Source organism: Mangifera indica, chromosome 6 (genome assembly GCF_011075055.1).
Source record: "Mangifera indica cultivar Alphonso chromosome 6, CATAS_Mindica_2.1, whole genome shotgun sequence".
In the NCBI taxonomy this organism is placed as follows: Eukaryota; Viridiplantae; Streptophyta; class Magnoliopsida; order Sapindales; family Anacardiaceae; genus Mangifera; species Mangifera indica.
The window spans coordinates 16,994,110-17,008,825 of record NC_058142.1 but is presented as its reverse complement, the minus strand read 5'-3'; the positions used below and the strand labels follow the sequence as shown (position 1 = coordinate 17,008,825).

The following is a 14,716-nucleotide window of genomic DNA, read 5'->3' as shown; positions in this document are numbered from 1 at the left end:
GCATGGTGAATAATATTATTCACGAGATGAACAATGTCACTGAATAGGTAAACGAGCAATGTCAAACCGAATTGGATCTTGATTCACCTCAGGCTTGACTTGTTTGCACCAACTAGGGTCGGATCCTCCCCTACTTGATGGGATGATATATATTCGGTCAAATGTAATAGCAAATTTACAATCTACAATTTTGACAAGCTAAGATTTTAAAAGGAGAATGAAAAAGTATAGCATATATAAAGAGTGACTCTTGGTTATTCCATAGATTATTTTAGAAAAGTCCCATACATTTTTATTTATTTACAAAATGAATAATTTTTATATATAATAATATTGCTGATCATGATTGTTATATATGCAATATAAAATATTTACTTATCAAGAAAGAATAATTACTATTCTTGAGGGAGACAAAAACATCTATCTTGAATATATGCATTGATATCATGTCACCAAAAGAAAGATTCTTGATAAGTTTAAACTGGAGCATGTACATAGAAGATGAGACTGAGAGTTCCAGGCCATTTGGGAAATAACGTTGTTGATCATCGTTATCATATATGCAAATTCAAATATTTACTTATTGTTAAATAATAAATAATATTCGCCAGGATAAAAAGAGAAAAAATCTTGAATATATGCATTGATATCATGTTACATAAATACAGATTTGTACTAAAATTTACTCTGGAGCATGTATATATAAATCAAGACTAAGGTATTTTTTTTTTCTGTGTATTGACTGACTTGAATGTCTTTCTTTGAAGCAGAATTTGAAAATAATAATTTGTTTTGGAGGAGGATAAAAAGGAAAATTTTCTTATATGTGTTAACATTAATTATATTTTGGTTTAGTAAAACTGAATAATTCAATAAAAGTGTAGGATTGGGTTCATGTATTTGAAGGCACTTATACAGAGGCTTTGAGGCATGTATTTATCTAGGCAAGTAAACTGGAAATGAAGAATATGCAACTAAAATAAAAATTTTGGCTTCTATATATTCTTCCTAAGTTCAGAAAAATTCCACGATTATGAAGCTGCGTTATCTTGATTTTATTAAACTTAGTAATTTTATTATCTCTCACATATTATTTATTACAATAGAAGAGGAGGTACAAGTAGAATTAACATGAGACGATTTTATTTAGTATCTAGCTAGAAACTTTTTGTTTCACAAACGTCTCATCGTTGATTATCCTCGTTCTCACTCGGGCTTATCCACTGATTGAATGACGAGCTTATTGACAATCAGCCCACGCTTCGACTGGGGACCAAGTTCAAACATCGAGATTTTCAGATGCCCAGTCATTTTGGGATCTCTATAGAACCCACCAACTGGAACATCTACCCATTTGTTTTTCGGCAACTCACTCAAATCCTTTTGGTGTTCAACAGTTGGCTGGTTAGGAGCGACGAGTTGAAAGTTCACTGGATGATCTTTAAATCCTTTTTCTTCATCCGTCATCATTAACACAAAGTAAACACGGTAATGCTTCTCTTGAGTGAGGCTTTTAGCAGAGAATACCTTGCCCACGTAAAGACAATCGATGCCCAATAATTTAGCCACCTCAACCGGAGCACCACTGCAAAAACATATTTTATTTGATTAACTAGTCTTCATTTAACTAAAAATTAGGTAGAAAACCAATATATATCTATATAATAGATAAATACTGTGTATCTGGCATGTGAACCCATTTCCAGCAAGTTGGATCATTTCCCCTATAGATTATGAGCTTCCTTGCATGAAATACGATACTATCCTTGGGCCGTTCAGAGCAGGCGTAAATCTGGGAGTCTTCTTCCTTCAGAATGGCCTGGAGGTTGTGTGGGAGCTGAACTTGAGCTGAAGCCATCTCCTGATCACTCTTCTCTTTCAAATTCCAAGCAACTCTTACTGATGATGTTCGTTGGCAATGCACACCTAGAATTTATAGGAGGAGATGATCAAAATAATTAAAATTTTCTCTTTATTTTTCATGAGAATCTTGTTTCGCTTTAATAATTCAAAAGGATAATTGAGAATCTGTTATCTGCAACGTACCTCTAGATAACATCATCTATTCACCGTACGTCCAATATTGTTGCCTGCCCCTATATACATATGTGTATGAAAATTCTCAAGTCGTAATCCTTCTGGCGGAAGCATAAATCTTATTCTCCAGGAGATAATAGCAGTATATGCCTCTACTTTTCTTATGTATCAAACGCCTGGTTTTAATTTTTTATCTTTAATGTAGCAATATTAAATTAATCATGGATTAATTTCCTGTAAAGGATGGATTTGTACTTGTACATAATATAATTGTGTTCTATTGAGCTATCTTTTTAGAATAAAATATCCGAATCTATAGTCACAAAAGTAGTTATACTTTATAAAAAAAAAAAAAAAATTATTATTTTAATTTCTAGACCTAAAGTGATTGTCTATATCATAAATTATTCTATAAAAAATGGACATTAATTATTTATTCTATTGAGGTAGCCAACAACGAATCTTTTTATGGCAAATAACCTTAACTTGTTGGATTTCTCACACTAACACAAATATTTTTTTATTCAATTCAACTTTCATCTCTAGATTTGGGTAGCTTATTGACCTACAAAGCGGAATTTTTAATCTGTTATGCAAGCTCAATATATATCTTTTCTTTAATTCTTAAAGTTGAGATCAGTCAATCAAGTTGGTGAATTTGAACTTAATATCTACTAATGTCATCAATTACTAGTGCAAAACTCCATTAAAACAATGTCTTTTTATTTGTTCAAGATCAGGAAAGGAGGTGTTCTTGGATCCAACTCGTTGTCGTGTAAGATCACCTATTCGTAATGTAGGTTCAAATCTATTCATACTCTCACATTCTCTAGAATTAAAAATTCACGAAGTCAGAGTTTCAGTTGACTGTTTGACTACCCTTAAGAGAAAATTCTAGTTGACCTTCTCAACTTCGATCTTACAAGCAGTAAGCAGCTTCCACCGCCTTACTTGAAGCACTGGATGCTTTGAGTAGGCCTCGTAATATTACATATAAAGGACTTACTAACTTGGTATAGATCTTTAATAATTTACTTATTTTAATCTGCCTCTCTTTCTTTTCCTAATTTTAAAGAATCCGGACATTAACTCAGACATTGCTTACCGTATTTTTGTAACAAATTACTTGCAGCTATATTAGAAGGTGTGAAAAAGAATTTTGGAGATCACCTCATTCCTGGAGAAGAGGGTGGAAGCACTGGGGACACAGCATCTGATAATCTCTGGTGTATTGATCCTTTAGGTTTGTCTATCTCAAACCGTTAATCTCTTCCACCCGTATTTTGTAAAAGATTACTTCATTTGTCTTATAGAAGGTCAAATGACAATGTTGGTTCTGTTTTCGGTAGAGTTTGTGGGAATACCCTTATTTTTTTCTGCAACTGCTGGTGTGAAAATGTTCATTTTTTATTATTCTTAATGGCATCGAGTAATTTAAATTTATATATAAATGGATTCAATGTCATAATTACAGGTGGAGGATCATTCTGTTATGGCCAATAAATTCGCCTGAGTCAAACGTTGTATATACTTATCCATTTTCCATCATCATGTAATTTTGGAGATTGAATAGCCATATACATTCATATGTTTTTTTGGATGATGCAATGAGCTTGTGCCTTACTACATCATCTCAGGCATGTTCCGAGACACAAGTTGTGAAAACTGGATACAGATTTTCTATCTATGCGTAAATGTTTTACCATATTGTTATAGAAATTGACAAAAGTATGCTGATTTATGCTTTATGATTTTTAGAAGTTGACCCTTTTTGAATTTCAACAGCTTATCTTTTCCTTGTCTCTAGGTGGAGCGATCTCTTCTAGTGACTGGCCTTGGAAATGAACACGATGATGCATCGGCAACTGATATAGAATTGTTCAAGAAATGTACAGATGTCTGCCGGGTATCGGGTGTTTTTGCTTTCTTCTCCTCCCTAGACAGATGCTATTATTGCTTGAGTTGTAGGAACCAGGGGTGGATTCGAGCCAAGCCGAGCTCCAGCTCAGTTTGGTGACTATTCATGCCACGGCTCAAGCTCGCCGAGCCGAGCTGAATGACAGCTCGTACTCGAGCTTGCTAACTCATGAGCTGTTCATGAGCTAGGATCAAATATGCTTAACAAGTTGAGCTACTCGTGAGCTGTTCATGAGCTTAGCTTAAATATGCTTGACAATCCGAGGCTAGCGAGCTGTTCAAGAGCTCGGTTTGAATATGCTTAATGAGTTGAGACTAACGAGCTATTCATGAGCTCAGCTCCAAATTTATTGCTTTCTTCATATTTTATTATTCACTGCTTTCTTATCATTTTTGTACCAGGTTTCTCATTCACGAATAACGCTCATTGTGTCTACTATGACCAAGCCGTATCTTTTAATATTTCTTCTTGATAAATGTCCAAGTTGTTGAAGGTTGTCAAATGCAAAAAAAAAAAAAAAAAAAAAAAAAAATGCTACCTTCAGTGAGTTGAGAATTTCAAAAGCTTCATCACGATGTTTTTCTTCATTTTTCATATATTTGATAGCTCCAACATTAGCATCAATCATAAAAATTCAAAACACACTCACAGGAAATCATGAAATGAAGCACTTCATTTTCTTTGATTTCCATTGCAATGTATCAAGTCCCAAATTTGTAGATTACATTCCATTCAAAAGTGCAGTTTCAAAACTGAAAGTATAATGGCTTGGCAAAAATAGTTGTATGTTATTTAGAGACAATCAAAATTACTCTTCCGCAGATTCCTGGCTTGACGTCCACACATATAAATGGCCTCCACCTGTGGCTTCTGCCAGCATCCCAACTTCATAAGGGTGTGCATAAATCTACAAGGAATTGCACTCATATGTGGGCTCTGTAAAGTCTTTTAGCTACAGAAATTACATCAACTCCTTTTTTCATATTGCTAATGAAGACGTATGAGTCGTCCCCACACACCACCCCACCCCCCATACCGCTCTGCTCCAACACCCCAAAAAATGAATCAAGCCACCCAAAAAAAGAAAACAAAAACTAAAATATGATTTAAAAAAACCTTGATTATTTGATAGAAACCTTAATATCTCATTAGTTTCTACTGCAAAGAAGTGAATTGAGATTGAGTGACAATTATTTAACTCAAATGAATATAAGACATCAAAAGTTTACCGTGCGATTGCTATAAGCCCAAGAGTTTTGACCCAAACAATGTGAAGTTGCACCCTGTACACCATGACGAGTATTTGGAATAAATGCCTGCAACACAAAAACACACAATAGCCTACATTCAGATAGAACATTGTCCACGCAAAGAAAATTGAACGTGTCAAATCTTGCAGAGTGAGATAGTCAAAGGAAGGAAATCAGTTAATTACCTCAACATTTCTTGTGTAAAGTCCAACAACAAACTTCTCTAGTTCACTCTTCTTGCCTTTTATAACAAGAATGGCCAAGAATTCCACATTAATACGTCTATAGAGCTCCAATATATCAAGGACCTGAAAATGGCAATAGTTAAGCACCATCAAACAAAAATATACATAAATCTGGACTCTTTGACCCAAGAAAAGAAAGAAAGGCCAGAGAATCAGCCATGCTATTCAACATATAATGCACCTTCAAGTGCAGCTTATCCATTGTGATCATTGTTATGAACGTAGGCAAAACATTTACAAAAGAGTCCACCCTCAAAGAATACATATAATCTTCATAGTATAGCTTCAAAACCAAATGTTTCCCCATTACATCTTTGAAAAATGGCTATGTTTCCAAACAAAGTCAAACCCCAAATGTGGAAAGACTTCTTATTGGCATTCATTCCTAAGCGTGCTTTTCACTCATTCAAATAAATTAGAAGTATTATATTCAATTTCAAAATTAAACAACTGACATGAGAAGTCGAGCTAAAATCCAACTTGGCAAAAAGAAAGTAACATCCTTATGAAAAACAAAAATGCTTTGTTTTCACACATATGTGAGAGCTTATTAAAGAGATATATTTTGCAAAACTTAGTGCCTGCAAGACAATTTTTTAGTTCAAATACCTCTGCATCTGCTTCCTCCTTTGTTGCAAAGGCAGTATGCCCTTCCTACCAGAGAAATTCACGGCTCCTAAAATAGAAAAATAAGCCAAACAGATTACCAAATCAATTTAAAATATTTTTTTCAGTTACAAAATATATTTTTTGCTCCTAAACTATTACATTCTTGAATGATTGATCAAAGCCAATTTCCACCAGAAAGAAAAGCAAGAACAAAAATGTTCTAAGATGGTGTAAATAAATTGCATGATTGATAACTATTAAAGATTCCCATCAAAGAGAAAGGGAAACGTAGTTTTCTTTCCAGCAAAAACAAACAGAAATATTGCCATCAAAACACAAAGCTTCATATCAACAGTGCTCAATTCAACGGCTGGAGCTTTTACAGTAACATATTAAAGCTGACTAAATCCCATAATGCCTCATCAAAACTACAGAACAAAATTTGTAACAGGGAGAAAATGAAATTGAATACAGATGGTTTTGCCCCCAATAGCTATAAAGTCTATTGTATATGGCTTTCCAATGACAACTTTTGCAACCCAAAATGCTCTAATGGATTGATCAAAAAACATCAATCAGATGGCATTTGAGGAAAACCTAACCAAATTCTATTAAGAAGAAAAAACAATGTCAAATATACCCTCGAAGTTACTCAACTATTAAACATTATAAAGATAACAACAATTAAGAATTAAATGCTATTAAACATTATGTTACCTTATATATTTATTTATCTAGCAAGATAAACTCAACAATCTCATTTTCATCTTTCATCTTCATAAAATTGAAAATAAATGAAAGTTATTAATCATACTGCTAATAATTAAATGAAAAATTAATTTAAAAAGCATGCAGTTGTGGTAAGTAATTGACTGCCTCATCTTATTTCTTAATATTATAACGTGTTCTCATCCAATTGACTCCACACATAAGCATCTTCTTGATGTCATATCTTACATTATAGTCAAAATTAGATGGTTAGTTGTAAATGTAATTAAAATAAATAAAATATATATAGAATATAGAAATTACAATAATCAAGGATAGATAGTAAAAACATAACTTGGATAGTCAAATGAGCTTTACGAGCATTCTTATAAAAACTTGATATGAAAAATGGTAGTGTTGCATTACTCTTGTTTATTTTTCCTTCTAATTGTTATCTTTATTCGATTCAAAAGTATTGTCACAGGGAGGCATTAGTGTTGCAATTTGTGTTTGCATTTCAATCAACAAACCTAATCATATAATAATATGTAAAGAGATTTATGATATTTTCCTTAAAAGCTGTGAACATTTTAAAATGAAATTACCTCGTTTGTTCGGTAACATAGCACAAAAAGGGGTAAAACTGCTACCCATTGCTGCATGGCTGAAGAATCTCTGTGTTTTCAATCCTTATTGGTATGTGGAATGTTGGTTTCAGGATCTCTATTCGATTTCCAATGTGGTTTTCATATATATATATATATATATATATATATATATATATATATATATATATATATATATATATATATATATTTCTGGGTTTTTTTATATGATATAAAATTTGAATGATTGAATAAAATACCCCACAGCCTCATCTACATTATTGTTGTTTTGAAGCACGAGAGTAGTTGTTTGTAGTGTTGCTTCTTGGTCATTGAGATTCCATTTCCCATATCATACAAAGTACCAAAATTTTACCATTTCGATAAAAATTCAGAGAATCATAACACTAGTCTCCTTAATTATTTTAACAAGTAAAATAGTTTTTTTTAAACCAAAATAACTTTATTTGAATCAAATTATTATTTAGAATTGAACCAATACACTGAGTAAATGAATCTCCTTTCAATTATCATCTTACAACAACATATAAGTTAAAAATTTGATGTTAATATTTTATTAATGAGTCTTGAATTTATACTCTCACACTTAAAAATTTTCTTCTTTTACTACTTAAAGTATTCGGACATAAAAAACATTTTTTATCCAACACACTAGTATTATTTATACGACATTCATGTTGTAACATTTGAAACTTTATATTACGAAGTATCAAGTACACATTTGGATGTATACTTTCATGGCCTTAACTCTATCCTAGTTAACCGTAATAAATAATGTCTTACTTTAAGCAGTTGCTTTGCATAGGGAAGATACAAGATAAAACAAATCTAATAACTGGAAAAACTAAGCACATCTCCAACAAAAAAAAACTGAAACAAACCAATTTTAAAATGCAAACATATAAAACGAATCCACAATAGTAAGACAACAACACAAAAAAGCAAGTATGATAAAACCCCAAATTCAAAAACCCTAATTCTAAAGTTAGGGTTCAATAAATTTAAGCAAAAATTAACAAATTCAAAGTAAAAAAATGGAAAAACACTATCCTAAAATGTTCTTGTGTCATCGTTGTTGTCGTCTTCACCAAACTTGTTGCCATTGAATTCCTGCCCGCTAGACAAATAAAAGACACAAGTGTTCCATTCCAACGCCAAAATCTTCTATTGGCATGTGATTACACTTGAACTGACGAACCGTTCCACCATGAGAAATCCTTGTCGACGGAGAAGAGAGGCCAGAACTGAAGATTGAGGGCTGTAATCTAGAACTGGAAACCAGATACTTGGAGAGAAATGCGACTAAAATAAGTGAAAAAAGCCACAAATTTTCATTTTCTTTTCATTTAATTAAAAATGACACCGCTTGAGCATGAGAAAGACATGGCTCGTGAGCTGAGCCAAGCTGCTTGGCTTAAAGCTTAGACTCGGGCTCGGGCTTGGACTTAAGCTCATTAATTCTTGGCTCGTTTTAGGCTCGTTTGAGCCGAGTTCAATGTTGAGCTTGAATAGGTTTGACTCGAATCCACCCTTAGTAGGAACTCATATCTGCTCTCTTCTCTCTTCTGTTCACTTTTTCCTCAATTTAGGGTGTGAGAGGACTTGGTGCTGCTGCCGTGGAAATGTGGCATGTAGCTCTTGGGATTGTAGAAAGCTACTGAGAATATCGTCTAAAGCCATTGGATATGGCTGCTGGTGTTTTAGAAATTTTCTTTATCTTTATCAATGCTTTTGCTAGATAAGTGTGGCGTACTTTTGCCGTGAAATTGATAATGCATGCTTGGAAAGTGAACTATTATTAGCTCATGCACCACTGTTCATCTTTTTGTTAGCTTCATAGTTGATCATGAGAGCTCTATTACGTCCGTGGATTTAAATCTTGTTGTTATTCTTCTTCCTGTGAACCTAATCACATATGCTTAAATATCAAGTTTATATTCTTATATTAACTTATCTTTCTTCAAACAAAACAGAGATTGCTCACATTTTACAAGAAGCCATTTGCTATGTTCTTTGTTAAGAAGAATCATTGGTAAATACTAGAATAATAAACATGATGGATAAAGATATACGACACTCACTTAAATAACAAAAGATCATTCTTTGAGAGACCAAGGTTCTCTGATTTCTGTTTCATTTATTAATTGCATTTTTTTTTGGTTGTTTTCCGATGGTGTATTACATGCTAAAGATTGATTTGGTTGTCATTCTTTTTTTTGAAAATGAATTTGTTAATAATAATAATAAAAATTATTACTATTATAAATTAAGATATCAGGGATCTATGATTTTGGGAGGAGTAGACACCTCTTATTGCCAACATTGTTCACAATAGAGTGTTTGGGTTGATTTGCATAAGTTCCTCTTAGAATCATATTAATTTATTTTCCTTCTTCTCCCTAATTTTGATGTGGTTCATATCATAACAACTCTCCGTGCATAAGTTGAAATACTATGATTTATGCTTTATAGTCTATACAATAGTGACGTAATTTAAAATGTCGTTGCTTTAAAATACTATAGTCGAAGCAAAAAGCTAAAACTAAGTGTTGTATTTGCTTTTTTTATTTTTTCCTAGTACATTATACATAATGCAATTAGAATAAATGTGTAATTAGAAGTTTGGTAGAAGTTAATTTTCCCACTACTTAAATTGCCACAAGAAATCGTGGGAGAATTTTTGTGGATTCACAAACCTTTATTGGCTTTGAGTTCAATACACGTTGAATAAAGATCTCCATATTTAGACGATGTGCCTGCACATCTCTATACATATTTATGAATATGTCATATATCAATGAAAATAACACTTTTGCCTTTCTTTTTCAAGGATGAGCGCTTATAATTAAATTAATACTATGAAGATCAATTTTGAGTAAATAAATGGATATAAACTTTGTGTATCTTTTATATGTATACCTAGTTTTAACGTTACAATTAATACTATAATAAAACTCAAATAAAATAAACAAGGACCGGTCTCCCTTGTATATGTTTATGGTCCATCCTGTACTGCATTATTTTTGTGAATTTCTTTTCCAATGGAAAGAGATTTCATATATGTTATAAAACTAATTGTCAAATGTTTGACAATTAGTGAACAGAGTCTGAGATGTTATAAAAAATATATTTCCAATTGAGTTTGGATACAATCTGGTTAAGTACGCCGAGGTTATCTGAAACATCTCAATCGCCATGAATATGCAGCTTTTGGAGAGGACTGTACCTGCAACAGATAAATTGAAGGCTAAAGGAATTGATTTCTCACCCTGGTATAAGCCTGATATTTACCACACAGACATTTGAAAGGCAGAAGATTTCTTTTTTCTTCTGCCAGCTTGATTAGAAGGCCCTTAGAATCATATTATTTATCTTTCTTTTTCTTTTTTAATTATAAATTCTTAAACAAATGTTGCTGATAGTTGCCAAGAAATTACCAAGCAGGCTGGACATTTGTACTTTCCAAATTACGAATAAATAATTTGCTGGTCTTGTTTAGGCCTATATGAGTCAAATGTAGGTTGGATTTCTTGAATTGTGAATTTGATCATCATTCTATGATGTTAACCAAGAAGTTACTTCTATAGATAAAGATCACCTCTCTCTGGGCCTCTCACACACTCACGCTCACACTCACACAAGTTATGATCCGAACTTTACGTGGACAAATACAATATTGTGATTGGTGGTTTATAAAGAAATTAACAAGAAATGAATTTTAACCACAAATGCTCATAAATTTGTGAAGAACTCAGGTTTGATTATACTTAGGAAACAAGCTCAGGTTTTAATTTTACTTTTTTTTTTTTTAAGCAGAACTGGGAAGCTAGAGATTAAGTTATCAGACAACTATGAAGGATTCTGACAGTAATATTGCTGATTATTTTCACTTATACTAAAAATGTAAATGAGTTTATTGATCAACAACCCTGTTGATGATAAGTCCTTTCTTCCATTTCTCATCCTCAATTTTAAACATTGAGATTTCCATCTCCCCAACCTTTTCTGGTGAAGTTCTAAACTCGCCAACCCGCAATTTTTCCCATTGATTTCTAGCCTTCAGCTTCAAATTTTCTTTGTTGTATCTTGATTCCATTTGCTAGTAAGAGTCTCAGGTTCACTAGAGCATGGCCTCTATTGGAATTGGTGACCACTTTTTTATAATATTTTACATAAATGCATTTAGAGTCTCTCTAAAGAGCTCGTAATAGGTTTGTGTTTAACCTATGGCAAGTCATTTTAGAATTTTTCTTAGGAATAAGATTACAAGTATGTGTTGTTTAAGGAATAAGAATACGAGTATATGTTGTTTAAGGAATAAGAATCCTAGTATATAGAGCACATTGTTACTTTGTATAAGTCATATAAAATATATTGGCAAATAAATTCATTATAATGAGATGTGAGAAGATATTAGAATAAAATTGACTTTGTTTGATATAACCCTATTTTGAATAAATTATGATAAATCACGCATGTTCTTTCTTTTTAATATTTAACATGATTGTCTGTTTTGTTGATTTTAAACATTTTTTACTTCGTTCATCGTGACCTTCTTCCTTTGGCATTATGAGAAACACAACTTCGAACAAAGTCCTTGGAGTGAGCTTCGTCCTGTGGAATTTCACATTTATCTCTAGTCATCTTAAATTTGAAAGTTCAGCCACATCCATAAAAAAATTACTGTGTAAGAACTTACAGTCAGAAGATAAATTACTATCCAGTAAACTCCGCCATTGATTTAACAAATGTTCTTGGAGAAGTTGAGTGATATGAAATCTTTAGACATATTTCATCCATATCTGGTATTTTCAGAATGCACTACAAACCTCTTTGAGATGGCGCCATGTGAAGTAAATTATTCCTTCACCTGCAACCTTCAAAACTGGTTTAATGAGTCTCCTAGGATGACAAGTCCTGCCTTCAAATGGGGACTGTAATCATACATAGAGAATTCCGTGTGGACGCTGCAATGACTGGCATCTTCACACCAGACTCTAGTTTCAGTTTTGCCAAACATTTTTTTGCTTTGCTTTCTAGCTTTGGGGTAGCCTGAGGAGTTGCAGGTTTGCCGGAAACTTCCCATCCGAAAGCACATTTCTTCTTTTTTATGATGAACGAGATGCGGTAAAAAGCCATTTGAGGGCGGCGAAAATTCATTGGAGTGAGCATTGATATCCTATTTTTTCCTTTTACCAAAAGAAAAAAGAGAAACTTCAAGCATGAAAACACCTTATGCGCACATACTAATACTTTGTAGAATCATAATATTAAACAATTTAATAATAGTTTAGGATTACTGCATGGATTTACTTTATAAATCAAAGAGCAACAATTAGAGTGGCGCAGCGGAAGCGTGGTGGGCCCATGAGCCACGATCGAAACCTAGCTCTAACAGAGTGGCTTCCAAATAGTTTTGTTCATTTTTCTACGTTGTTAATGTTAATCCTTTTGTTACATTTAATTTTATGGGTTGTTGAGGGTTAATGTTAACCCTTGAACAATATAATTTTAAGAACTTCTTGGGTGGGTGTGATCTGACCTGGTTAAGACTTGGATAGTTGTTTGATTAAACTGGCTGAGCTTGAGCACCTCACATTTCAGATTAAAATCGTTACCTCGATATGATGGTGAAGTTAGGTTAAACCCATGTAATTATCACTCTTAATAGGTTTAGAGTGTGTATTGTTACTCATTTGTCGAACCACGTGAAATATCATGTCGCTTTGATAGTAATAGTTGGATAAGCTTTTTGGGTGGGCATGATCTCACCTAGGTTTAGGCTTGGACACTGTTTGGTTGAACTAACTGAGCTTAAGCACCTCACATTTCAGCTTAGAATCGATATGTTAATATGATGGTTAAGTTAGGTTAAACTCTATATGTAATTTCCACTCTGTTGGGTTTAGAGTGTGTATTGTTACACATTTGTCAAATTACACGTGAAATATCATATTACTTTGGATAAATTGCTTGATGGTAGAGGTGGATCGAAACAGAGTCTGGACTAGTTCGAGCTCAAATTGAATCTATAACATTCAACTCAAGTTTATTCAAATTGATGTACAATGTGAACACCAATGTTAAAGGAGTAAAAATAGTATGATTAATAAGATGAACAATATTAGAGAATAAAAAAATTTGAACTAAATTAGCTTAGACGAAATCTACCCCCACTTGATGGGATGATATCTATTAGCTTAGATGCAATAACAATTTTACGGGCTGGCGTTTTGACAAGCTAAGATTTTATAAAGGGAAACTCTTGATTATTCCATATATTAGTTTACAGGAGTCCATTCATTTTTGTTTATTTACAATATGAATAATTTATATATATAATAATATTGCAGACCATCATTATCATATATGTAATATAAAATATTTACATATCAAGAAAGAATAATTAATATTCTTGAGGGGACAAAAAGCATCTATCTCAAATATATGCATTGATATCTAGTACGGGAATTGAAAAAAAAAACAAAAAAAGGAACAATCATAAAAAAAATTTAAACATGAGTTTTCCAGATGAGAGAATTTGGATCCTACCAGAAAAGGTACAAGTATGGTAGATTGAAAACCAGAGAAAATAATATATATTCTGTTTTTACTATCACTTTAATTTTAATTTCACAAGCATAACAAAGACTCCAATTCAAGCATTTTTCTTAAAAATTCTAACACTCTACTAGTTTTGTTAGCCTTTGATTCTTTAAATTTTCTTTTTGTGTAATGCATATTATTAAAGAAAATTTGTGAATGATTCTCCTATAAGACAACCTGGTTCATGCATATTGGAGAATCTAATTTAGTCTATTAAGAATCTGACTCATCCTTTATGATAAAAGGACGTTAAAATTAGTCATTATATGGAACAACATTGATCCTGTGATGCATGTATTTAAGAATAAATGTCTACACGATTGCAAGTTTAATAAAATCAAGATAATGCATCTTCCTAATCGTGGATGATGAAAAAAGAGGGAATTTTTCTAAACTTAGGAAGCATAAGCCAAAATTTTGATTTTAATAAGCTGCAATATTCATTTCCGGTTTTTGGTTTCCAACATTTCCTTTTGTTTTTGCACAAGGGCCCCTTTCTCCTCTTCATGAATGATATTTTCACACTTGGCTTTCTTCCACTTTCTTCCGATATATATATATATATATATGGGGTTCAACAATTAATCCACACTACAAACAAGGATATTTTAACAAAACGAATTTAAAAAATAAACAAATCAGTAACCAAACTAAAAAATCAGTTTTTCTATATCTTTTAATCAGTATCCGAATTAAATTTTTAAAAAACTTATTTTT

At 32.4% G+C, this 14,716-nt stretch overlaps 1 protein-coding gene across 1 annotated transcript; it reads right to left on the bottom strand.

Moving 5' to 3' along the window:
- Window positions 1-1,049: 1,049 nt before the first annotated feature.
- LOC123219138 (protein PHLOEM PROTEIN 2-LIKE A1-like) lies at window positions 1,050-1,922 on the bottom strand. The gene is made up of 2 exons (XM_044640895.1): window positions 1,677-1,922; window positions 1,050-1,585 (listed from the first exon to the last, which is right to left on the bottom strand). Exons 1-2 carry the CDS (start codon window positions 1,856-1,858, stop codon window positions 1,207-1,209), a joined length of 561 nt encoding a protein of 186 aa, XP_044496830.1. The 5' UTR covers window positions 1,859-1,922; the 3' UTR covers window positions 1,050-1,206.
- Window positions 1,923-14,716: the final 12,794 nt, after the last annotated feature.

Bases quoted from the DNA above. Each gene is read 5' to 3' on its own strand.
- LOC123219138 (XM_044640895.1), bottom strand. From the start codon at position 1,858: ATGGCTTCAGCTCAAGTTCAGCTCCCACACAACCTCCAGGCCATTCTG. The intron at 1,586-1,676 runs GTATTTATCTAT...ATGTTTTTGCAG, and splicing joins GTTCACATGCCAGATACACA to TGGTGCTCCGGTTGAGGTGG.